The sequence below is a fragment of the Hipposideros armiger genome, unplaced genomic scaffold (genome assembly GCF_001890085.2).
Source record: "Hipposideros armiger isolate ML-2016 unplaced genomic scaffold, ASM189008v1 scaffold_529, whole genome shotgun sequence".
Lineage (NCBI taxonomy): Eukaryota > Metazoa > Chordata > Mammalia > Chiroptera > Hipposideridae > Hipposideros > Hipposideros armiger.
In genome coordinates this window covers 183827-210054 of record NW_017731879.1, presented here as the reverse complement: position 1 = coordinate 210054, position 26228 = coordinate 183827, and the positions used below count along the sequence as shown (strand labels likewise).

Here is a 26228-nt window from a genome sequence, read left to right as displayed (position 1 = left end):
AATCAGCTTGGTTTTGCAGCACAAAGGAATTTGTATTTTTAACACGGTAGAGACTTTTCAGAAATTTATGTAATTTTTTCTGTTTGGGTGGTAAAAATAATTCTTGTCTCTCTAAGGAATATGGAAAGTAATCATATTTTCGGGGCTTAAATAATATTTTTAAATTGTAAATGGGATTTTTTTATTCACCCAGGCACCTAATTACAAGCATGCACATTTTGGTGCATTCAAGAATGGAAAATCAGAGTAGCAGCATTCTTCTGGTGGGTTTTGCTTCATTTAAAGACATGAAATGAACTACACAGCCAGGAAGGTGATAGATATAATAAGCCAGCTTTAAAGCTACACCCCATCTCTTCACGGTTTAGACTTAACTAGAGTAAAATACAAGGTTGTGTTCATCGTCAGGTCATGTGAGGCCTTGTAAGTGAGGCATCACAGGTGCAGCTGTGACCTTAGTGACATGGGTGTGATTTCCCACCGTTACTTATTTTGGTGACAATATGCTGCATATTCAAGTCTTTTGTAGTTATTTTCACTCAAAATAGTTAATATTTTGATGCTTCTGGTGATTTTCATGCTTTTATTTTATGTAATTATTTAAATAAGTTAACTTCCACTAGAAACAGTTCATCTTATGCCTTCAAAACTGTTGCATATTCTTTAAAAACAAAGTTGCTTGTTACTTGTTCTTTGTGTTTTAGGTGCAGCTCAGTGGAAGATGATGACAACCAGAAGACATGAGCTAAGGTTTCTGTCCTATAAAGATTAAAAAAAAAAAAAAATCCTCCATTTAATTTTTGTCTGATTTTTTAGTTTTCAGCATTCTGATTTGGGTTTCATTAATGTTTGGTACTTAGAATAGTAGTGCTATTGTGTTGTTCATTTGTAAACTGATTGTTTTATCATGCTTCCTGCCTCTTCCCCCTTCTCCCTCCTCTAAAATAAAAATAGTGGTCAGATTTAGTGATATAAAATACTCTTGGGTGGTGAGATTCCACACATTAACACATGGTTTTCAAAATAGGTTCCATAGGATTATTAGGAAAACGGCAAGCACCCAAATAACATACATCAAAAAGTAGTCTTTAGCTTTAGGTATCTTATCTCCTTGGCAAATACAAAAGAATGGAAACTGGGATTTTCAGAACACGATTCAACTCCTTTGATACTCTGTTCTCCATCTTGTCCCTTAGTAACTTTGTTTTTAACAAGCATTCCAGTCATGGTCTTAAAGCAGGCCAACTATTTAGAACCATTGCCAATTTTTCTTAAGGGAAATGAGAGATGACATGCTGTAGACCTTTGATACTCCCAAATTCAGCATCCTGGATTGATATATTCGACAGGATCCCTGTAAGCAGTCTTTATATGTAAGATGTTATTAGAATTTGTAATTTTACTGAGGCAGAAATTTGGAACTCTGCAAGACCTCTGTTATCTGTTAGATTGAGGTCATTTAGTGACTAATTCTTTAAAAACCTGCATTCATGTTTCAGAGTAGTATGTAGTTTTCAAATACAATTATCTCATGAAATTCTGCCTTTTATACTTTGTGGTAAAAATGATATCAAGTGACTGTCAGACTTCAGGATTTGTAAATATTATTAGGACATAGCTCTCAGATGTGATAGTCTTCCTGTAGTTGGGACAATAGCTGAGATTTTAGAAAGATTTTAGACACCATTCTCTAGGTAAACCTTATTCTTAAAGGTTATCACAAATAGGTTGGAGTTTTGAGGCTTTGAAGGGATGGAGCATCTTGTCATAAATTTTAAGACCATCTCTATATTTGTATTCACCCCTAAATCCTTACTGAAAGCATCCTATTTCTTTATTCCCCAGTGCATATCTTGTTCTACTCTACTTCTTTCCGTCAAAATAATTTTGTGGTTTAAAGTAATTTTTACGTTTTGCCATTATAATTACCACTTTTTTTCCTAACTAAAAGAAATACTGAGGACATTTTTTTTTTTTTTTAGCTGAGCCATCCTGCCACCTGTAGGCAGCTCAGCAGCAACTCAGCTCGGGCTGGGCACCGAACTGCTGTTGCTCAGAGCTCAAACTCTTGAGCAAGCTCTTAACCAACTGAGCCACCCGGCCGGCTGAGGACATTTTTATAACGTGAAAAAATTATATAATGTTTTATGGTATATAGTAGAGGCAATGAAATATAATGTTCTCAGGTTTGCTTCATATCTGCATTCTTTTTTACTATATTTAGACTTTATCATCTGTTATCATTTTGTAGCGAAACTCCAGCTGGCTATGTAGAAATAAAAGAATCACATATCTGAAAATTTAGGCCAGTTAAAGAATGCTCTTTTAAATGGTGGAGTTAAGAAAAAAGCCAGATATTCAAATATGTCATTTCCTTCCCTAAGTTAATTGGCCTTCATAAAGTTCATAAAGTCTTTGTTTCTTCATAGTATTGTAGTTCAAGTACATATTCAACATGAATTTCGTCATTCTTCTAGATGGAATGTCCTCCTTATAAAAGTGTTCACTACAAATTCATTTGTTTTTTACATGTCAATAATGTACACTAAATTGAATTTTAAAATGTTTTCCAGTTATTTTGATGCATAACATCATGGCATCTTTAATTTTTCTTTTCCTTCTATATGTAGGGTAAGGGACTGTTCTTCTGAAGAGTCTTTTCATTTAGTGATCAAGAGATGGAAGCTGAAATCTGAAAACTCGATATGTGTTCCAATTGTTTGTGGTACTATTTGAATTGTAACTTGCATTTTAGCAGCAATGTTGCCAGTCAACTGATTGGAAAAACATAATAAAATATACATCTTGTTACTGTATTGTCTCCTGATTTTTCCTTTGCTTGAGTTTGGTATTTTTTGTTGAGTTTTAAAGACACCATTTCTTACCTGATGTTTCTTAGATCTGTATCACTGATGTTTGCAGATGTGCTTTGAAAAGTATTCTGTGCTATAATATTATTGGGAACTGCCAATTGGGAACTTTCAGACAAAACATTTTCTGAACAGCTAAGTGCAGAACACACACCAAATGGTGTATTCCTGTTCTTACATGTAATTCTGATTTGGTTTTCCTGGTAATAAAAGCACAATAAGCAATGAGATAACTTCCTTTTCTGTAATGATTTAAATTGGTTCATTGCAGATGGGGAGGCCTGATTCTTATCCTCAGCCTACCATTTTTATTTTCTTCTCCTCAGGGACCATCTTCAGCTTTTAAAAACAGTGATTGAAATACTTACAAGGGAGGGCCGGCCAAGTGGCTCAGTTGGTTAAGAGTGCGAGCTCTGAGCAACAGGGTTGCCTGTTCGATTCCCACATGGGCCAGTGAGCTGTGCCCAAGCTGAGCTGCCGCTGAGATGGTGAGAGTGCGTGCTCTTAGCATCAAGGTTGCCGGTTCGACCCCTGCATGGGATGGTTGGCTGTGCTGACCTGCAACTAAGATTGAACATGACACCTTGAGTTAATCAGCCTGAGCTGCCAACAGGAGGCCGGATAGCTCAGTGTGCAACAAGGTTGTTGGTTCGTCTCCTGCATGGAATGGTGGACTCTGCCCACCTGCAACTAAGATTGAAAGCGGTGACTGGACTTGGAGCTGAGCTTGTGCCCTCCACAACTAAGACTGAAGGACAACAACTTGACTTGGAGCTGATGGGTCCTGGAAAAACACAATGTTCCCCTTCCCCAATTCTCCAACACTGTTCCCCTCCCCATTCCCCAATAAAAATCTTAAAAAAAATAAAAAATACGAGGGACATTAAAAGTTGTAACTACAGGTTTCCCCCCACTCCCACCAGCCATGGTGAGTTTTTCTCTCCACCAAATTTATATGTATTGCCTATTTGAATGAACCAAATCTTTTGCCCCATCATTCTACAAGATGAACTGAGATGGCTACATACCACTTGCCTCATTTTAGGGATCAGTTTAAACAGAAAAAATTCCTAGCAACTATATTTTTACTAAGAGATCATGATGTTAAAATTATTAGCCCCTATTGAGATTTGCAATGCTGCCAATGTAGTTTTACATAATTTAAAGCAATTTTTTACTGTAATTGAAAACGATCTGGTGTTACAGCAGCTTTTTGTTTAGGTCTAATGGCACCCTAAATAAAGTAGCCTGGCTATTTCCAATAATTATTTACCCTTACCTATCAGTACCTGCCCCCCACTCCCAACACCCAAAAGGACCAAAGCAAATCCTTTAGTGCAGGAATCAACTTCATGGGACCCCTGACAGACTGAACCCTGTGACCTCTGCCTCGAAAACACTTCCCCACCTCTGATTCCCATGCCCACTCCCACTCGTTCTTACTGAAAACCAGGGTTGACATCTTTGTTACTCCATACCATGCCTGGTCCCTGGCACATGCCTTGCAAGAAATTGGGCACTAATCTACTCTAGTGACAGGTGCTAAGGTGGCTCATCCCATTCAGTCCTGTGTCGTTCCTATTTTCTCATAGTTCAATCTTTCACTTAATCATCACATGATTTTATGAGATAAAAGGTATTCTACCCACCTTACAAATTAGGAAAGTGAAGAATAGAGAGGTTAAGGACCCTGCCTGAGGTGTTAGAGCTGTGAAGTGGCAGAGCCTGGGTGTGAATTCAGCAGTCGGCTATGGAGCCAGTGCTCACTGCCGTGTCATAACGATCTTCAGTGATTGATCAAGTCCATCCCTTGAAACTTTGAAGGGTATACACTACATGCCAGACATGCCAGGCAATGATCATTTGGGATGCAGTGGGGAACAAATCCTGTCCCTTCCTAAAGGTTTTACAAATGAAAATTACATCTTTATAGCCCGAAGGTGAGTGGATAAAATCCAAACACATGAGAAAAGTGGAAGTGAGAATGGGTACAAAGGGCTGGTAAGTAAGGTTCAGGGCTCAAGTTAGAACTGTAAGAATGAAGAGTGAAGATAGTTGCTAGGGGAAATGAAAGATCATTGCCAATTGGAATTGAGTGAAAATATAAGTTAATTTTTGTATTATTTTGTGAAAGGGATGTTATACCACTTCAGATAATGACATAAATCTCATAGGATTTAGGTAAAATTCTGTTACATAACAACAGATCCTGAACAGTTAAGTTTACTTTTTATTGCTGTGTTGATACGGTTCCAGAAAATTCTTTGAAATTAACCTAAAAACTAATATTCTCTTTGACTCCTGTCTCTAAGAAAACTATTTGAGCCTTACTCTTTTACTAAAACTTCAGTTGCTCTCAACATTTATTTGAATTGTCCTTTAATTCACCTCATCCATTCCTAACTCAAAATATTCCATCTTATTTGGGGGGATGATGATACACAAAAACTTAATATTTTACTGCCTTTGTGGGGGGTTGAGGAATGGGGAGAGGCCTTTTCCTTTTACCTTTGGGTAATGTTTGAAGTTTTAATTGTGTGTGGCTTTATTTTATTTTTTTTTATTTATTTTTTTTTTTTAAAGAGACGGGGTCTCGCTATGTTGCCCAGGCTGGAGTGCAGTGGCTATTCACAGGCGCGATCCCACTACTGATCAGCACGGGAGCTTTGACCTGCTCCGTTTCCGACCTGGGCCGGTTCACCCCTCCTTAGGCAACCTGGTGGACCCCCGCTCCCGGGGGGTCACCATATTGATGCCGAACTTAGTGCGGACACCCGATCGGCATAGCGCACTACAGCCCAGAACTCCTGGACTCAAGCGATCCTCCAGCCTCAGCCTCCCGAGTAGCTAGGACTACAGGCGCGCGCCACCGCGCCCGGCTGTGTGGCTTTATTTTAATGTTTAAGGAAAACAATCTTGAATTCACCAACCATTCACTAAAACCAAAGCACACTACGCCCCCCCCCCCAAATCTAAACTCTGATCTATGCACGTTTTGTCCAGTTTTTCCTTTACAGTGTTTTTCAAAGTGTGATCTGATGACCACTTGCATTAAAATTACCTGGCCCCACTCCCAAAGATTCTGTTTCTGTAAGCCTGCAGTAGAACCCAGGAGTCTACTTTGTTTCCCTCATTCTTAAGTGCAGTGTCAATCAGGTTCACTTTTCACCAGTTAATGAGTTAAACTTTAGCTTAATTTGAGTTTCAGCTGACCAGGGTTAAGACTTCCAACAACAAAGAGCCTTGGGGGAAAAAATCCTCTTAATAGGATACGGCTGCTCTGTGGACAGTCACCTTTTCCCTTTTTTCCTTGGACATTTAAAAACTAGATCTGAGGGGGAGAGGGTTGTTTCATGCCTAAACCTATAATTAGGCCTCAAAGAAAATTGAACTTGCTTTCAAATGACAAAGGACCTGGGAAATGGAAAGTTTCTAAGGATTGATAGGAGGGTTTGGAGGATCTTGTGTATTAATTTAAGAAAATAGCAACTTCTTTAGCTTTTAATGGGCAAATACCTGAAGGACAGGTCAAAATGACAAGAGAGATTTGTGAAGATGGGAAGGGAGAAAAAACGTAACAGAGTGGGAAATTTAAAAAAAAAATCACTGAAAGAGGTAACTAACGTGTATAACAGAACACAAGAAAGGGACTATAGCAGCAATAAGTCCATTTATACCAGTTATTGATGATGGGGTTATTTTGGGAATCAATCACAACAAAAGAACATCTTTTGAATAGAATAGTTTACTAAGTGAAACGTAACATGCAAAAGATTGTCAACTATGTCAGTATGGAAGCCCTTGGATTGATATATAGGTATCTCAGCAGTGATTTCCACAAGTTCCACTCCATAGATCACGTGTGTGTGTGTGTGTGTGTGTGTGTGTGTGTGTGTGTGTGTTTAATACCTGCATCTCGGAATGATGAACCATATTTTAGCTGGGCTTCCTGGAATACATTCGCTCACATTGAGATGTATGAAAAAACAAGTTACTTTTGCTCAATGGGTGAGCACTTATCCTTAGGTATAAATGAAGGTGATAAACAGTTTAGCTTCTGAATGTAGAATGGTCTGCTCAATACTATGTTTTTTTGGTAAAATCTCTTTTTTGTCCTTGATCCTTTAATTTCCTCCCTCAGATTTTCAGGAAAAGTCAGAGGTATGGGTGAAACTGGTATTGGAGACTTTGATGGCAGGCAAGATCTTGTTGAGACCATTTTAACCAGTGATTGAGTTGTTTGGGCAGTAGTAGGCTTGGTCGAGAGTTCTTGGCATGAATTTAAAATGGAGCTTTTGGGGTTCTTAAAATAATCATAAGTTCCCATCAGTTGTTTTGTTGTGGATGAACTTTTCAGAGATGGTCTACAATTCCATTTATATTTGTCAACATTGCTCCAATTCCATTTTGAAGCATTTTGTTCAAGCTTGTAAGAACCAGAACTGATTTTTCTTTTTTCTCTACTTTTATCTACACAAGTTGTCTGAAGACTCACAGAGTCAGAAAGTTTTGGCTGTCTAATTTTGGGTATAGTTTTGGAGGAAGAGGGTAGATCGGTGACCGCTGAAGAACAGAAGGTACTTTGTAGTCTTGGCCTCTCTTTTTGTATAGTCATATGCTGCAAGCGTTCCATTTCCAGTAAACGAGTTATCAAATGTTCAGTGCAGCTTTCCAGAGAGTCCACTGTTCCTTTCCAATTTTCAGATTTTGAGAGGGCTAATTTGTGCAAGTCCAGAGTATTGAAAGGAGGAGGGAGAAAATCAGGATACGAAAATACTTCACTTGGTTCCTCAGGGAAAGATTCTTCAACATTTTCTATTATTTCTGGCTTTAAATTCAGGTCCATCTTTTTAAAATAGCTGAGTAAAGTATCATTTGTTTTTTCATTTTCTGATAAATCACTTTCATCTGTTAAATCTTCTACACTGCTGTTTCCATATTTCAAATTCCAGTTTGGAGCAGATAAAGTTTCACCATTATTTTCTGTGGTTGAACATAAATTAATATGAGGCTCTTTGCTGTCCTTAAAAAAGTCTCCATCAGCATAGGGCCAGCAGAGACCTAATGGCGTCTGCAGTCCAGAGTAAGAACCAGCTTGTTTATCAACTGAAGCCTTTGTTAGTGAGTGGTTCAGAGTGAAGAGCCTGATGGGATTATTGGTTACATTAAAGCCAGTTTCCATTGAAGATTTTTTGAAATCCCTTAAAAAATTATTTAATTAATGAATGGCTTGTTGACTAGGATTAAAGTGCTATTAAAATAATGAAAAACTAAACTTTATCAAAGACTGGTTAATGTTTAGTTCCTAATGGCATATGTGTATCTATGTATCTGTAACAAATATGTTAATTTCCAAATATGCTCTAATTGTATACATTTTTTAAACTTGATTAAATATTAACTGGACATCTCTTTGTGCATGCACAGGTAATGAGATCATTATAACTACATATGGCTAACTGTGGCTATGAATGGCCACTAGGTTAAAAGTGGCTAATTATATCTATTTGCTTATGAATATATTGTACATGCAATTATGATGTCTGAAAGGAGGCTATCCAACTCAAACTGAAATTATAGTGAAATGTTAATTAGATAAAAGGAAACTCTTAAAGAACATAGGTTACTTAATTAAGGCTTCTATTTTAGCCATTGTTTTTTAAAATTATTCTAACAAAAAAAGAAGCAAAACAATGTCTAGCAAATCAATATTACCCTAGATATAGTCCATAGTCATTTTCATCTGATGGTGCTCTTTTATTTTAGGAATAATACTTCTAGATATTATATTAAAATGAAAACTGCAAAAAAGCCAGGCCATAGAATACTGAGTTTATAGTTAGGGTTTTTTTTTTAATTTACTAGAAATATTGACATTGAAAAATTTGATCCCTTAATTGAAAAATATTTATAGTTTATCTTCTTACTTCTTTTAAAGCCAGTTTATATTTAAGACAGCTAGGTAATCTTGAAAGATTTTGAAAAATACTTTCATTTCTACAGAAAATGGTAAAAATTTATTCATTTAGCTAAAAACTAGGTATACTGACTTGCCTTTGAAAAACTACAGGAAAATTACTTTAAATCTCCAATTGCTAATAGACACAATCCATGTAGTGTAGTAAAAAGATCATGGAATTTGGAGGCCGAAGAAATAATACCTACCTTGGAAGTGGTCTAAGAAGCAAGACAATTATACAAACGTACTTTGCAAATTGTTAAACACTAAATGAAAATCACTACTTGTATTCTCTTTACTTGTCAATGGTATATCAAGGAGAACAATCTCAGTAATAAAATATTTCATTGATACCAATCTTCTAACTCATAATATTATTAGGCCTTCCCAGTATTACAAATGCCAATCAAACACATTATTTTGTTTAGTCCTGACAACCCCAGGACATAGACACTTTTAACTTTCTACCTTTTATGGATAAGGAAACTGAGGCAAGGCTGGTTAAGATCGCACATCTAGTAAGTGGTGGAACTGGGATTTAAACCCAGGTGGTGGGATCCCATGTCTGTGATCCTAACCTGAATTCTACTGACTCATAAAGTGCTTGCTCTTCTGTTAGTATAATAGAATTCAATTCATTTCATTTGATCTTTACCTTGAAATCCCTGTTTCCAGCTGTGTTCTTTCTAGTTAAAGTAGCCTTTCCTATCCCCTTCAGCACCAATATTCCCTTAGGTCATTAGTCAGGACAATCCCTTTAGCACTTCTTGGTTTCACTCCTCAGGTTTTAGCATTAGATGACTTTATCCTGAGCTTCGCAGAGGTAAAACCCTCTGACTAGGAGATAGCTACTATAAGGTGAACCAACCACCCTATTGTAAAAACTGGGTACAAAAGAGAGGAACAGAACTCAAGTTCTCCATTAAACAATATACTATATGCAAAAGTGACACAGTATGGTGTTCAATAAATGTTAATTTCCAAATAATCGTAACCTGTACTTTTAAGAAGCATTATAGCTGATTCTAATATACACTAAAGTTTCAGAACCAAAAAATAAGAATTGAAATCCAACTAACGTCTGAGAAGCAATATACTATATAGTGTTTATGAGCATGAATCAAGTTACTTGTACATTCTGGTTCTACCATTCATTAATTGTAAGACTTTGGGAAAGTTACTCAGCTTGTCACCTGCCTCTATGTCCTCATCTGTAAAACAGGGATGATGATTAACAGTACCTACTTTATAGGATTGTGAGGATTAAATGTATTAGTACACATAAGGAATTCAATTTTTTCCTGGCACATGGAGTAGTATTACTTTCCTCTTAAAATCCCTTTTCCCTTCAATGAGAAGTCCAAACTCTATCCATCTAAACTTTCATTGTAACGGCCCAGTACTCTCAGTTACCCCATATACTAATTATCTCTGTGGTGTCTGCCAGCCACTTCCTAGTTTAGGGTGAGTTTCTATAATATCCCATTATCTGCACACAAAACTTTTTTCTTCTGGTTGTTTTTTGTACTAGTATTTCAGATGAGTAGTGAACTCCTCTGTATTTAAATTTATTTCACTAATTTAGGGGCTTAAAAAAGACCCTCTCACCTGGTCTCCATGGTACTTCCTTCATTAAGAGGACCACTCCAGAACTGAAATATCTCTTGTTTACTATTCTGATAACAGAAAAGCCATGGACAACATTTTAGTAACTGCATGATTTTTTAAAAAATAATACTTTAGGAAGGGAGTATGATGAATAAAATCCCACCTGTGTTCTTTTGTGAGCATGCTCTGACAAATTAAGTTCTAACATCAGTTGCTCTACTGGAATTTCCAAATGGTTCTAGAAAGCAGCAGAAGACTTTTAAACACAATATACTCTGCTCCCTACTCATGTTCTAAGACTATAGTTCTTGTAACTAAAGAATATATAGTTCCAACAAAAAATATATAGTAAAATCCTATAATACTTCCTGATATACATACAGATATAACTAGTTTTTACTGACTTCAGTAGGAATTAGTATCGTCTTATAAATACCAACTAAACAGTGTTAAGTAATGAGCCTTGAATATCATTAAAATTGTCTTTTTTTACCTGAGCCATCCTGTCTATATTCACTACAAAGTTAATTTCCTTTTATAGTATTGTTTTATTGAACAAACTTAACATAATAAAATATTAATGACCAATTTGCAGCCCTGTAAAACACTAAAGGCTTTGACTTGAAGAACTCTAGAGAAATGAAATTTAAAGTTTAACTTTGAGGAAAGAAATTTTTTTTAAAGAACATACAATAATTTTAAAATATTGTTTTGAGAATTATTTAAAACCAAACATTTATCCTTACCTTGTTAATTTTGCCTGAAAGAATGTGTATGAAAAAAATGACAATTAGTAATTACATAAAACTGGTTATACTAAAAATAACCCCCCTTTAATATGAGTGGTTATTCATATTACAAATATGAATATAAATTTTCCTATATTTATAAAAATAAGTATAAATATACACATCTAGAATTTCTTACCACCTGCTGCACTATCCTTTCCAGGTGGGAGGTTTTTATTTTCAGGAACAGGTACTTCTGAGTCCAAATTCCAGTGAGGTAAGTTCTAAAACAGTATTTGTTTTAGGATAAACATAATGTTAAGAAAGTTTTAAAATCTCAGGTACATAATTTCACATGTCCTTTGGATGGAATGTGACAAAAGGCACAAAGCTTTATGACCCCCTCCCCCTCCTATAAGGATACTACCAGTATAGATGAGTAGCATGCAATGTTCTCTTATCAAACTATTGTGTTATCAGCTTCATAACACTTATTACACAGGAAATGGAAAAGCATTCACAATAATTTATGGTTCCATTATCATTTTGTTAAAAATAATGGCACACAGGTTTTCAAAATTGAGTTAAAAAGTATACTAAAATGTCCAGTTCAGTGTGTCCCTCGTACACAATGGCATATTCACCAAATTTTCTGTACCTGAGTACCAGATCTGAAAGCCTATAAAATCTTTCCATCAACGAAGGAAATTCTCTAATCCTCACATTGCACTCAACATCAAGCAGCCCACTACTCATTCTGAACTCCAGATGTTGAGAAACACTCAGGAAATACTCAAAAGAAAGCCAAAAAATGAATAGGGAAAGATACTAGTATGTACTGAATATTTATGCTCCAGACATTGTGCTGAGTGCTATGGGGGGGAAAAGTGTGGGGCGTGTGTAGGGGAGGACTGCAATAGTTTATTCTGAAAAAGGAAAAGTGAAGACGTGATTCATTTATTATTTTAAAAGGAATTTTTTTTAGGAATGAAATCAGTTGTTTTCTATCTAAAATGAGAAAATCCTTCGTAAATTAAACTCTAGGCAATATATAAATATTTAGAATGTCAGGTAGTATTAGGTATCTCCACACTAAGTAAGAGCAGGGAGAAATAAGTTTATATACAGAATGAGGATTTAACTGATCCGCAAAGAAGTTATCTCCTGATGGGAATAATAGTTGGACCTTGGGAAGTAGGCTGCTGGTTCTCTTTCTCTGATTTTTGAAAAATAAAATTAATACATTATTATCTGTTCTCTGAAATACTATGTTTTGGATCTAGTCTCTATGTGAGAATTACTTGGGTAGCTTTTTCAAAAATAATAGTTGAAAGGGGCTGGCTGACTGGCTCAGCTGGTTAAGAGTTTGCTTAACAGCACGAGCTCTGACCAGCAGGTCGCTGGTTTGATTCCCACATGGGCCAGTGGGCTTCACCCGAGCTGAGCTGCCGCTGAGCTGCCAACGGGTGGCAGGATGGCTCAGTTGGTGGGAGCGTGTGCTCCTAACAACAAGACTGCCTGTTCGATGGTAGGCTATGCCCACCCGTGGCTGAGACTGATTTCAGCACCTTGAGCTGAGCTGCCCCCAGATGGCTCAGTGGATAGAGCGTGCACTCTTAACAGCAGGGTTGCCGATTCGACTCTCGCATGAAGAAAAAAAAAAAGTTGAAAAAATACTACAGATTCTGATTCAGTAGGATGAGGGTATGGCCCAGTTATTTGTATTTTTAAATCCTCCCTTACAGATTCTCATGCTTCTCTCAGCTATGTATGTAACCCTGGTACACTAATGTACAAAATAACATATGAGAGAAATATCCTTAAATTAACATGGTAAAGGGAAGCTGATGAACTGTGGTGTTGAGATTACACAATAAAATTAATGTAACCAGCCGGCCAAGTGGCTCAGTTGGTTAAGAGCTCGCTCGAGAGTTTGAGCTCTGAGCAACAGCGGTTCGTGTCCCAGCCCAAGCTGAGCAGCTGCTCAGCTGCCAACAGGTGGCAGGATGGCTCAGCTAAAAAAAAAAAAATTAATGTAACCAAATTTGTTGATTGGTAAGGAAGGTTTCAACCACACATGAAGCCAGCTAGATTGCAATTCCTTACAGGTTGGGAATGGGTTTACTTTTTGATATCCCGCCTGTAATTTTTTTGTTGCAAAAATGCGTCATGACTTTTCTGACAACCCAATAAAACGAAATCCAATTATAATTAGAAATGTGTTGAGTTTTGGCGAGAACTGGTTAACTTTTCCTTTGTTAAAAGAAATAAAAAAAAATTCCACTTGATATTCCAAATGTGCCAAGAGGAAAACTCAGGATAAACTGCTCACAAAGAGACAGCAGCACGGGATTCAGCCGTCAGATTCAGTGGGAGTTAGGTCTTAACAATGGAAGCTGCTGCCCAAACACTCAAGTTCAATAGCATCTGCCCTACCTCATGAGAGATGTTCGACATGCGCAGGTTGATGCCACAGTTCTCACCATTTCTTCTCCCCATTTTGCTCCTCTGTTTCCTTAAAATCCTACACAGTTTGTGGGACAGGCACATGTATGGGTGAGGTACAACATTGATTTAAAGAAAAGATGAACTTTGGCTCCCCATCTAAAGGAAGTTAAGAAAATACTTAGAAAGCAGGAGAAAGGTGCTATGAGGGCAGGGTGGGGATAACAATATAAAATAAATCAGAAACAAGAGGCAAAGTCAAACCTAGAAAAGAGCATGGGGGAACATAGACAAAAGCAAATTGGAAGATCTAACAGACAGAAGATGAGGAAATTAAGATATTATCACATAGGAAGATAAAATACAAATTAGAAAAAAATAGGGTGAATTAGCTGGGACTTATAAAACTGGATCATGAACCCTGCTTTTAATCATTTAAAACAGGTGCTCCACTTGAAAATGGGATTAACCTTATGTACAGGTAGAGCAAGCACCCCATGCATGTTTCAGAAACAAAAGCCCACAGCCCCAAACGCTATTTTCCACACCAAACTATCATGGTATCCAAGCCCACTACTATTTAAGATAGAAATTAGAGAGCTGTTAAGATAGCAAGGAAAGCAATCACGGCTATCTGGAAAGACTCACAAATTAAAGCCACTGCAGTAATCAGTATATTTGCTAATCGTATACGCTTTATTGTCACCTAGAGGGAAAGGTGTATCCTGAAGAAATAGAAAACACGGTACAGGAAAGTTTTGAATCAGTAAGTAGGATCCGCCGGCTCTATGCCAACCACTGCGATGGAAGCATGAAGGAGGAAGGAGGTTGGTTGCTCAGGAGGCGGTGCTGCCTGGGGCCTCGCAGGTGTGTGCCGGGGAGGAGGGCAGCGGGTGCCTTGAAAGGCCCGCGCGCCTGGAGGAGGGCCCGGAGCCAAGGAGGCCTTGCGACTGGGAGTCCGGGGAAGGAGCTTTGGGGCAGAAGAACCGGGAGGTGGTTGTCCGGAAGGAGGTGCAAGTGAGAGGTGCAAAGCCCACGTGTGGGGGGGGACCCTTCCCTCTCCCTCCCCCGGCTGTGGGCGCTCAGTGGGGAGTTCAGGGCGAGGGGACAGCCGGTGGGGCCTCGCAGGGGCGCTCTGGGCGCCGGCCTCTTACCCCACGGCGCCGCGGGCCCACGTGTTGTCTCCCGCGTCGTCTCCCGGGGCGCTGTGACCCCGAGGCCCGGGCCCCTCCGCTTGCGGGGCGAACGGCTGGACGGGCGCCCCCGCCGACTCGGCCTTCCTGCAGCGGGAGGACAGGGCGGGCAGCAGGCGGCGGCGGGCGGCAAGCGCAGCCCCCTCGGCGGTGGGCGGCCTGCGAGGCCCGCGGGCTGGCGCCGGGCCGGGCGAGACCAGCCTGAGCTGGGGCTGCGGCTCCACGGGCTTCCCCGGCGGCCGGGCGGCCGGGCAACTACCATCGAGCCGGGGCGCCCACGACGGCCCCACGTTCCGTAGGGTCCACTGGTATTCCGGGGCCGAGGGGTCGGCGGCGGCCGCCCAGGCCCGGAGCCTCTCGGGAGCCACCAGGCCGTCAGGTCTGCGGCACGGGCGACGCCGCTCGGGGAGGGCGCCGGGCCTCAGGGGCAGCCCAGCGCCCTGGGCCATCGCCGGTGGGTGGCCGCCTCGGGGCTCCGCACCGGCCGGGGTCACGGCCTCGGCGCCCCCACCGCCCCCACACCGAGGCCGGACCCTCCTGCGCCTTGACCCTGACCCCGAGGGCCGGGCTGAGGGGCCCCGCGTGGCAGCCAGGGTGCCCCCGGCACCCGCCAGCCTCCACCCCATAGCTTGTTCACATAAAGCCAGGAGCTCTGCCCTGTACTCAGCCAGACCAAGCTAAATCTATGTACCTGCATGGATGTATGTCAAGTTCTATCTGTGCTTATAATATGGAATCTAGGAAATACTTAAAATGGAAGAAGGCAGGTTTCCCGGCTGAGAGCAAGCCCACCTCTGGGCAGTTCCAGGTCAATCAATAGTATTACAACAGGAAGAGCAAAAGTTCACTTTTTTCTGTCTAGGATACATTAGATGGCGGGAGGCCAATTTTGCCCTCCAAATTCATATCACTTACTTCAGTTCCAGGAAGTAAGTGTGTGGAGTCGGGTAAGGAAAGGAAAGAATATATATATGCATACATATAGTATATAGTTATGTTATATATATACAAATACTGTATAATGTAAGTAAATATATAAGTAAATAAATACTAAAAATGTTTGTCAGAAGTGTTCTTTATAATAAAGCATTGACATTTGAGGAAAAAATGTTTGCAATCCTTTGCTGATGAATTCTATTGAATTTTGTTGGATTGAACACTAAGCTCTAGATTCAACCCCCAAAATATTTTGTTAAGCATCTAAATGCACTGGTTCTTAATGTTTGGGGAGAAGGGATCCCATGCTCCTTGGAGAATCTTCCCAGAAAAAAACACACATACAGTACACACCTGATGTCGAACACAATTTCAAGGGTTTCTCAAATCTTGGCTCTCCTATGACCACCCCCAGCCCAAGGTGTCTGTCTCCTTCCTCTGCATTTCCATTTTCCTCTCAGAAAGATCTACCCTAACTTCACTTTAAAAAGCCCTTGCCACCCCACATTACTCTATTTCATGGTACCCTATTTTTATTTCTTCTCAATCTTGTTAGTCTTGTTTTCTTTTTTTTATTGTCTGTCTCTTCCCAGTAGAATAGAACACTCTATGAGGGCAGGGGCCTTGCCTACTCAGTTCATTGCTGAACCCCCATCACTTTAAACTGTGTTGGACACTAAATATAGGTTAATGATAAGTAGCCTAGGCCTCTTTGGACGTCTACCTTCTAAGCACTCTCCTCCTTCAGACTTTTCCATACTGCTAATCTAAAACACAGATCTGCTCAAATGCCCTCCTACACCTGAAGAATAAAGTCCAAATTCTGTAGCCAGGCTTCAAGCATCTGCTCTTCACCTTACCACTGCCTACAACATGCCAAACACATCAAGACATTTTGCAATTTTTCTAAACACCCTCTCTTTTCCAGCACATGCATTATATTTACTTTTTCTGTAATAGCGTCTCTCTCTCTCTCGTTTTTTAATCTCCTCCCTTCTTTTAGCTGCCTAAGTTAAGTCCCATTTATGTAGAACTAGCTCACAAATTATCTTCCTTGATCCCTCGGTAAGAATAAATTGCTACCTTCTTCAAGATCCCTATTCTGGGTTATATTATAATGATTTGTTTAGAGTTCCTTACTCACTGTTCCATTATAATTATCAGTTGACAACATCTCACTCATTTTCTTTCCAATGCCTTGAAGGCAACACTTGGCTTTATTCAGTCTAGCAGAGTGCTGCCATATACTAGGCACTCAGTAAATATTATAATTAATTTACTCCAAAATAACATTTGCTAGAGTGTATGGTGTGGTGACTATGTGCCAGGCATAATGCTGAACATTTTATTCAGATTAACCAATTCAACACTCTTTACAACATAATGAAGTTGCTACTACTAATTATTCCTATTTTATGAGTGAACTGAGCCTTAAATATGTTAAGTAACTTTTCCCAACTTACAATTACTTGAAAAATTGTGAATTGGGTAAATATTAGGGTCCATGTATTTCCAGCTAACACTTTCTACAAATTTATCTAGCTGAGATTTTTTTTTTCTGTCCTCTGCAAAGGACTCAAGAATTTTGCTTGTGTGTGAGTATGCATGTGTGCATTTCACATATCTAGCTTACGCATCTCCCATCTTTCTTGCTTTATGTTTCTGCTTTTTCCTTTTGTTTCAGAACTTGAGCTGATGCCTGATCCCTTAAAGTCCCTCTGAGACTTGTCATCCATTAATGTATCCTTTAAGATTCTTTTCTTGTTTCCTTGATAAACATAGTCCTAAAACTTTCCTTTCCTATTATCTCCACTTGACTCCTTTTCTCTGGAGACCTTTTGAACACTTGGACATCAGCATCAAAATCATTTGTGCCCGCCCCCCCCTCACTTGCTGAATTGATGAAGTTTTTAGTATTACAGGTTTGAAACTATAGTGACAGGATCGTCCCTGTTGAGCAGCGGTTCTCAACCTGTGGGTCGCTACCCCTTTGGGGGTCCTTTCACAGGGGTCGCCGGGTACTCGTATGTGGGCATATCTGCATGTGGGCCTGGAAACAGATAGAGGAGCGGTGTCTCGGTTCCTAAGATCATTGAAAATATGTGTTTTCCGAAGGTCTTAGACGACCCCTGTGAAAGGTTGAGAACCGCTGCTAGAGTGTTTACAGGGGAGCAGCCATTCTAAGTGGTGAGGAGACAATGCTAAGAGAGAGAACTAAATGTGAAATGTGGTAGCGTGAATAGAAGAGAAACAACTGAGAGAATGATGCACTCTCCAAACTCTTGAGTCTGGTTGGGCTCCCGTCCAGCCTTGAGAGTGTGGGGATTAGGTGGACAGTGAGCTGTTTTCCATAGTAGGTCTGGTCCAGCTGTATCATCAATCCTTGCCCCAAAAGAACACACCTTCCTTCTAGACCACTCTGGATTCAGTTTTTAGTGGTAGTCTCAGGATGCCCTTACTTTAAACCCATACATTTCTAGCTAATCCAATGGAGTAGGGTAACATAGATACTCTCTATCTCATGGCATTTAACAAGCTCTTACATTAATTACAATGAAGGTGGTCTGAATTGTTGGAAAAGGAGGGCCTTAAGCCAGTCACTTAGTAGGAAAGCATGCTTTGCTGCTCTGTTTCTCCTACTATGACAAAGATGATGATATCGACCACCAGCTAATTATTTTGGAAAGCACTTTGATATACATTTTTTTTCATAGTCCAGGGTTGTGCAAAGAAATGTCTGCAACAACAGTGTTTAGTTTCTATTTACTCTGGAGGGAAAGTTTTCTGTTTCAATCTACCTCTTTCAATACCCCTGCTGTTTTTACATTTACCCCTGCCTTTGCCTTCAACTCCCTTTACTTTTCCCTACATTATTGCCCAGGTCATGGCTGGTCCTGTACTGCAATAGAATCTTGATTAGTGTAATTACTACGTAAATATTTTTGGAAAGTCAGGACAATATTTTCCAATTAATAATATGCATTTTGTTTTCAAATAGATGCCAAGTTAGTGGGAAACATTTCAATTCAATTATGAACAATTTGTATTTAGTGTCTGGTTTAGCTAATTACTCTTTTATTCCCTTTCCAATTTCTGCTTTGTCTTTCAGTCACAGCCAATGATATTTATCCCCAATTTAGGACTCCATTTCTATGAATATTTACCATAAAAAGCCTAACTTTCTTGTGTTTGTATAATTCCTTTTTAAGAAATATATGTGAAAACATTTTGTTAGACAGGGGTTGTGTTTTTGTTTTAAAAATTAACCTTTAACACTTTATTCCCCTATTTGGGAGACCACCATTTTATTGCAGAAATATAAGAAATCTTGTTAAAAACTTATGTATTCCTAGAATGAATTTGATAATGATGTATATGAATATATTTCCAAAAGTAAGATAAGTACATAGAGCAGTTAAGTTTTACATCTGCATATGTTGCAGCTAGTGCTTTTGAATAAATTCTCAATCACATTTCCACCTTTATTTAGATTTTTCTGCAAGACTTGAATTCTGCAGTTTGAATTGCTTAAGCAGTCTTCCTGTCCTTCAGATGCCTACACTCTGTAGCTGTGTTTTCTTAGCCTTATGTCACAAATTCACTTTGAATTTTGGGTTACGTTTCAGGATCAGAACTTACTTTCTGGTGCCAGGAAAGCTGTAGCTTGGATCCTCTTTCTGGTAGTCGGGATCCTCCCACCTCATTTGCTTTGAACGGAACACTCTCTTTAGAACGCTTTCTTTAAGAAACTTGGAGATGATCTTTTCTCTTTGAACATTACTGAATATTTTGCCTTCTGGAAGCCAGCTGATCTTGTCATAACCACCATGGCAGAGGGGAAGGGGAAGGTGTTCTGGAGACACAACAGCCCTCTTTGGAACAAAAAAAGGAATTGCCATTCACATAAAAGTCATGAATAAGATCAGCATAACTAGCAAAACAACCCAGAGCCCTGCAGCTGCTATTCTGAGAAACCAATTTAGTAGTTAATAATACACCACTAGCACCTAAGCGGTGCTGCTGGCCCTTCATAGCAACTCAAGTCACAGTAAGAAAAGAAGTGCTGGCTTAGAAGGATCCTTTCTCATCTTTTTTTTTTTTTGTGAGAAAATAATAACATATTACAAACGTGGTTGTGAAAAGGTAAATATATTGGACATTGAAGAATAGAATTGGAAATAAGCGGAATACAAAACAAGATACAAGCGAGAAGATTTGTTTTATCAAAGACTATTAGTACCATGGCCTGAGACCTGGTTGGCTGCACTCAAGATCATACAACTAGTTAGCAGCAGGGCATTGGCAGCCTCCATTCTTGACTGTTAACTCCCATTCCGATTCACCACACCAGAATTAGAGAAAATGAATTAGGTTGATTCCTTGAAGATATCTTACCCATTGAAAAAAAAAAAAAGAAATTTTTCCATAAGATAGTTTATTTAAAAATAAAATGTAATCATTGTGGCCTACGTCTGATTTCAGGCAAGATCGATAAATTTCAGAAAGCTAGAAACATTCCATCAGTTGCTATTTAGAGCAATGATTAAGAATAGATGGGTCAAATTACATGGAGTATAAGCAATCAATTTTAATAGATCACTTCCTTGGCCTGTTGAACGGCTTAAAACATGGTTTGTTCTTTCTTATTTAGGTAAATGAGGATTTAGAGTAATAAACTCAAATTTGCTTGGAAGAAAGAAGCCTCTGGCTATCAAAATATTCTGCCCCCCTGACCTCCACCAATTCTCTTCTCTCTCCTAAAACACCCATGAAATTATGAGAATCACATTATATTTAAGTGATTCTGCTTAGCTATGGAACATATTTTAAATATATTTGTATTTAAAGTACACATTTTGTTCTTTAAAACTTTTTAAAAGTTTTACTTCTTAAGTTTGAAAGTTAAAAATTCAAAAGTGGAATTGTATATCTCCTACTCTGGGCACTCATGTATCATAGGATATAATCATGATTTTTTTATACTTTTGACCAAAGGTTTTTAAGGTGTGGTAAGAAGCCGGCAAACAGTGCCAGCTTTTGCCTACCATGCCTGGCTCACATGGCTTTCCCAGTTCCTCACCACTTTGCAGTGTGATGACCCAGCCAGTTCACAGAGTAGAGCAATCATGGGGAAACTGGGGCAGCTGCTGAAGCATGCTGAGTGAGATTAAGAAGTAGCTATAACAAACCTTATTTCCGTTTTTTTTGCCCCCAATCTGGGAGTCATTCTCGGCAGCTTCTATCTTGCTTGGGGCTGTGCTATTAAGCATGATGGTTTAAGATTATTTAGGATTTCTACTGTCCTCCGCTTTTGGTCCACAATGAAGAATGGCTTCTACCAGGAAAGCTAGAGTTGAGCACTTCGTTTGTTTACTTTGTTTCCTCAGTGCTAATTTGGTTAAGACAACAAGAAAGAGTTTGGCCTCTTACCTGAGTTAACCCAGACATTTCCTCAGTTTTGGATGATGAAGCTGTTTTCTCAGTTCTGCTCGAGAACTGTGCTGATGTAACCACTCTCCCTCAGGGTCTAGAAGGTCTGTGGGGCCTTAATTGTGTACACATGGGGTGCACAGCCTCTAAGAGCCAGATGGGAAAATAACCCTGGGTGTGTACACACAGCTTTCCCTTTTCTTTTTAGGGAAGCACTCTGTTTTCCTCAGATATTGTCTATGGCCAGACAAGAAACTGGAGTTTCTGCCTAAAATCCTTGTAAGATTCGTCAAGATATTTTTGACAGGCTAATCTGATTTCCTCTGGTTTGAAGATGCAGGAGGAGTGCCCAAGGTTCCAGGCTAAGATCTGGGCCATTGTGACTCTCAGAACACTAAGCAATCAGAGAGACCAGAAAATAGATTCCATGATATCTTCTTGGAGATGGAGAAAGAATAAGTGCAAGGGACTTCACTTTTCAAATTCTCCATTTGTTCTCTGTAACTCAGTGGGTCATCATGGAAACAGCACAAAATAATCAACTTGTACTGAAACGTCTACTTGTTGACAAACCCAAGACACCTAAAAACTACGACCATCCTGAAGTTCTGCGTCACACCTTTGAGACACTATCTAACCTTCACAAGCTGCTTCCAAATCATCTGATGGAGATGCTTTGTTCCTACATGAGTGAACAGGACCAAAAAAAATGTATGTAGGTAGAGGGAGGGGGTGTGTGAATTCCTTTCAGTAAGCATATACTTTATCTTGGTACAAGCTGCCTCTTCTTTTAGCCGTGAGTAAAAACTTATTGTTTACATTGCAGGCGCGCTCAGTCCTCGAGACCCATGGCCCCATCCATACTGATCATGCTAAAGGGGCCCATGTTCCCAGAGCTTACTGTGGAATTTATCCATGCACTGATATCACAATTACTTCTTCACATTCCTTTTATGAATTAAAATAGGTCTGTCACTCTTCTTTAGGCAAAGCATACCCGTGGAAAGATGGAAAGGGGCCTAAGCTGGAAACACCACTAAATTTACAATTTTAGCTCTAGATTTGATTTTAAAATTAGTGAGAGAACTTCTAAGTTGAAGGTCAAGTGTTGAAATTTATTCCTTTGCTCTATTTCCTACTATCCTTTCCTCCTATTGCCAGGATTGTACAACCCCAGAGAGAAGCTGGATATTTCCCCTGAGAATTACAAGCAACTTTCACTTGTTGCAGTTTGGAGTGGCCTGTCACTCCTGAAATTCCATCAAGGCAGTTGATAACTGGACTGCTTTGCAGAATTGAGTGTAGCCTGCCTCCTGAACTGTTTGTGCTTAAGTGGAAGACATTTTTTTTTTTAAGCTGAGCCATCCTGCCACCTGTTGGCAGCTCAGCTGCTGCTCAACTCGGGCCAAGACTCGAACAGCTGTTGCTCAGAGCTTGCACTCTTGAGCGAGCTCTTAACCAACTGAGCCACTCGGCCGGCCCTTAAGTGGAAGACAAAGGTAGATGGTAGCTACTTGTGCCTATGAACTTAGAAAGCAAAACAGCAGCTGCCACAGTGATTAAGACACAAGTCCTGGGTAAGAAGTCAGGTATTGGGACAATGATTTTAAAACATTATGGCAAATTTCTCCATTTGTATTCTGATCAATCTCTAATCTCCAAACCAACAATATTGTGAATCAATCCTAATATCCATATTACACTAAAAATTACATAAATTCATTGAAAATATAAGCAACTTAATAGACCAGTTACAGATAGGCAATTCACAAGATGAAATACAAATCATCAATAAACATGAAAGATGTTCAAACACTCTGGTAATCAAGGAAGCAAAAGATAAATCAAGGGTATGTTCTTAGGCCATCATACTGGTCAAATTTAAAAGATCGATAATGATGACCTGTGGGAAAAGAAATACCCTTACAGTCAATGGCATGTTAATTGATTCGGGCTTTTTCAAAGATAATTCCAAAGTCTTGTCAAAATTAAAATGTACGATACTGGCTTATTAAACGAGTTGAACTTGGTAAAGAGGAGGCAGAAAATAATTTTCTTTTTTTCTCACAACTTGCCCCTTTGACCCACTCTGTTGCTCTTCACTCATCACCTTTGGATGAAATTACAAGCAGATCTCATAGCTTTCCTGGCCATATTCAGATAATAAAAAGCTCACTCACATCTGAACTCTATACCCTTATCTAATTTAAAACATCTCTGTTCCCCACCACTCTTTGTAGGCCTGGCAGTGTAGTAGGTTTCTTTTTCTTGCTCTGACTGCTCCCTCACTGGCTAATGTTTGGTTGACAAGGCTGAGGGTGGGAGAAATAGATTGACTGGTGAAATAGATTGTCATCTGTCATTCTAGCTCTCTGGGAGTGGCAGCTTTCAAAAGCTGACCTTTTCTTTCCTGGGGCATTTGTGTGGGTTCTTTGGAGATTTCCCAATGCTGGAGGTCTTTCACTTGACAGCCTCCTGCTGACAGACAGTCCCCTTCTCCAGCTCCATTCCCTCCCCAGCTTTGGCGTGGTACAATTCCATCCTGTTTCAACAGGGGTGGCCTCACCCTTTGGACAAAACCCTCTTGAGATGCTACTCAAGATGACTCAAAACCAGCTACTTTCTAGGGGATTCACAGACAGCTTGTAGAAAATTTGAACCCCTGTCTTCCATATCTTTACCCAGTTGGTAAAAGTACAACTGGCTCCCAACACTGGCCTCTTTTCTCCGTGGCCACAGGCAGCTGTGGTCCTAACCACTTACCGATAGACTTTGTTTTTAAGCTTTAGTTTTTTGGGTTTTTAAAAAGGTTTTATTGGGAAATTGGCAAAGGGGAACAGTGTTGGGGAATTGGGGAAGGGGAACAGCCAAGTTGTTGTCCTTTAATCTTAGTTGTGGAGTGCGCAGCTAGCTCAGCTCTAAGTCCAGTCACCATCTGGCCACCCGGCAGCAGCTCGCAGCCACCCAGTTCAAGGTGTCATGTTCAATCTTAGTTGTGGGAGTCAAACTGGCAACCTTGTTGTTAGGAGCACGTGATCTCACCAGCTGAGCCATCCTGATACCTGTTGGCAGCTCAGCTTGGGCGCAGCTCACTGGTCCATGTGGGAATCGAACTGGCAACCCTGTTGCTCAGAGCTCGTGCCCTTAACCAACTGATAAACTTTTCCTGTGTTAAGGGTTCAATTGTGTCTCTCAAAAAGATATGTTGAAGTCCTAAACCCCAGCACTCCAGAATGTGACCCCAGAATGTGACCTTATTTGGAAATAGAGTCTTTATAGAGGTGCAGATGTAATTAAGTTGAGGTTACACTAGAGTAGGGTAGGCTCTTAATCCAATATGACTGGTCATTATAAGAAGACAGAGACACACAGGAAGAAGATGGCCATGTGAAAACAGATGCAGAGATTGTAGTGATGCATTTCTCAGTCTAGGAACACTAAGGGCTGCCAGCAAACACTAGAAACTAGGAAGAGGCAAGGAAGAATTTTCTCCTAGAGGTTTTAGAAGGAATATGGCTCTGATGACACCTTGGTTTTGGACTTGTAGCCTCTAGAACTGTGAGACAATAAATTTGTTTTTTTTAAGCCACCCAGTTGGTGGTAATACTGGGTGGCCTACCACCCAGTTGGTGGTCTGCCAATTAAGTTTGCGAACTTGCCACCATGCACTTACATTGGCAGCACTGTGCAAACAGCTCAGTAAGGTTTCATAACCTTGGTATATCAGTGTCTCACAGCTGTGCTTGTGTCAACATGTGGCAGTGTCTTGCTGAGTGGCATTCATAATTGTTGCGTGTTTTTGTGTGCCATTGCAAGAACGTCTGAGCTTGAATTAGAGCAACAAACAAACATTATTTTCTTGTTAAACTTGGCAAGAGTGGAAGTGAAATCAGGGACATGTTAGTCCAAGTTCATGGGGATAATGCCATGAAGAAAACATCAGTGTACAAATGGATTAAATGTTTTTCTGAGGTGAGAGAACGCATTACTGATGAAGGGAGGTCAGGGTGGCCAGTAACAAGCAGAACTGAGGAAAACATTGCAAAAATTCATCAAACTGTGCATCAAAATTGTCAGCTGACTGTGAGAAGCATAGCAGACCAAATAAACATCAATAGAGGAACAGTTAGTAAAAACTTAACTGAAAATCTTGGCGTGAGAAAGGTGTGTGCAAAAATGATCCCCAAGGAGCTCACAGATGAAAAAAAGCAAAGGAGAGTCGAAGATTGCATAGACCTTTTGGAAAAGCAAGACAATGTTTTGGGCCATGTTATCACCGGTGATGAAACATGGGTGTACCAATATGACCCTGAAACAAAGTGTGAAAGTGCACAATAGAAGTCAGCCAATTCTCCACAACCAAAAACGTTCCGTCAGTCCAAATCAAGAGTCAAAATGATGTTGGTAAACTTTTTTGATATCAGAGGGATTATTCATTATGTATTTGTACCAAATTGACAAACTGTTAACTAAGTTTACTATTTGGAAGTGATGAAAAGTCTGCATGAAAAAGTTAGATGAAAACAACCTGAACTTTTCACCAACAATTCTTGAACCTAATTGTCAGACCCTGTATGTTATGGCAGCCCTAGGAAATTAATAAATTAGGTGTTAGGGGACATAGTCCAGCACCTTCATTTGTCAAGGAGAGGGAAGATGCTACAGTACACAGCACTACAGCAACTCTGCCTAAAGAAAACTTCACGTGCCTTGAAGAATGTTTAGCTTTTTCTTATATATGAGGTCCAACAATTAAGTTAGCAAACTCATCTTAGGAAAAGTGCTACATACCTCACTGCTGAATATCACTATGGTCACCTTCGAAGTACTCCCCTTGGGAAGCTATGCACAGACGCCAGTGCCTAGTCCACCCTTCAAAGCAATTTTGGAATTCTTTTTCTGGAATGCCCATCAGAGCTGTTGTCGTATTATCCTTGATGTCCTGAATGTCATCAAAACATTCTTTCTTTCAATATTTCCTTTATCTTGGGGTAAAGAAAGAAGTCACTGGGGGCCAGATCAGGTGAGTAGGGAGGGTGTTCCAATACAGTTATTTGTT

The 26228-nt window shown here is 39.7% G+C and overlaps 3 protein-coding genes across 10 annotated transcripts in view; 2 read left to right on the top strand and 1 right to left on the bottom strand.

Annotated features, from left to right (window-relative positions):
* The window catches only part of PRP4K (pre-mRNA processing factor kinase PRP4K), a 44874-nt gene extending 42060 nt beyond the window's left edge, over positions 1-2814 (top strand). For 5 of the 6 annotated variants that reach the window (XM_019668510.1, XM_019668509.1, XM_019668508.1 and 2 more), the window contains 2 exons: positions 705-750; positions 2631-2814. The gene's annotated coding sequence lies outside the window, so the exon portion shown is untranslated. Of the gene's footprint in view, positions 1-193; positions 264-704; positions 751-2630 lie in introns of all 6 variants that reach the window. The other variant, XM_019668507.1, reaches the window with a different exon arrangement.
* A 3835-nt stretch (positions 2815-6649) lies between these two features.
* On the bottom strand, positions 6650-15596 carry FAM217A (family with sequence similarity 217 member A). Of its 3 annotated transcripts, none has more exons than XM_019668496.1 (8): positions 15495-15596; positions 14765-14890; positions 13602-13689; positions 11365-11449; positions 11184-11197; positions 10601-10675; positions 10438-10505; positions 6650-8014 (listed from the first exon to the last, which is right to left on the bottom strand). In XM_019668496.1, exons 3-8 carry the CDS (start codon positions 13662-13664, stop codon positions 6862-6864), a joined length of 1458 nt encoding a protein of 485 aa, XP_019524041.1. In that variant the 5' UTR covers positions 13665-13689; positions 14765-14890; positions 15495-15596; the 3' UTR covers positions 6650-6861. The 3 variants fall into 3 exon arrangements, with proteins under 3 accessions (XP_019524041.1, XP_019524042.1, XP_019524039.1); XM_019668497.1 differs by lacking the exon at positions 15495-15596 and adding an exon at positions 15063-15280; XM_019668494.1 differs by lacking the exons at positions 14765-14890; positions 15495-15596 and having other exon boundaries at positions 11368-11449; positions 13602-13679.
* A 6091-nt stretch (positions 15597-21687) lies between these two features.
* The window catches only part of LOC109396583 (uncharacterized protein C6orf201 homolog), a 41445-nt gene continuing 36904 nt past the window's right edge, over positions 21688-26228 (top strand). Inside the window, exon 1 of the mRNA XM_019668492.1 lies at positions 21688-21880. Coding sequence (XP_019524037.1) covers positions 21688-21880 — 193 coding nt within the window. The remainder of the gene's footprint in view (positions 21881-26228) is intronic.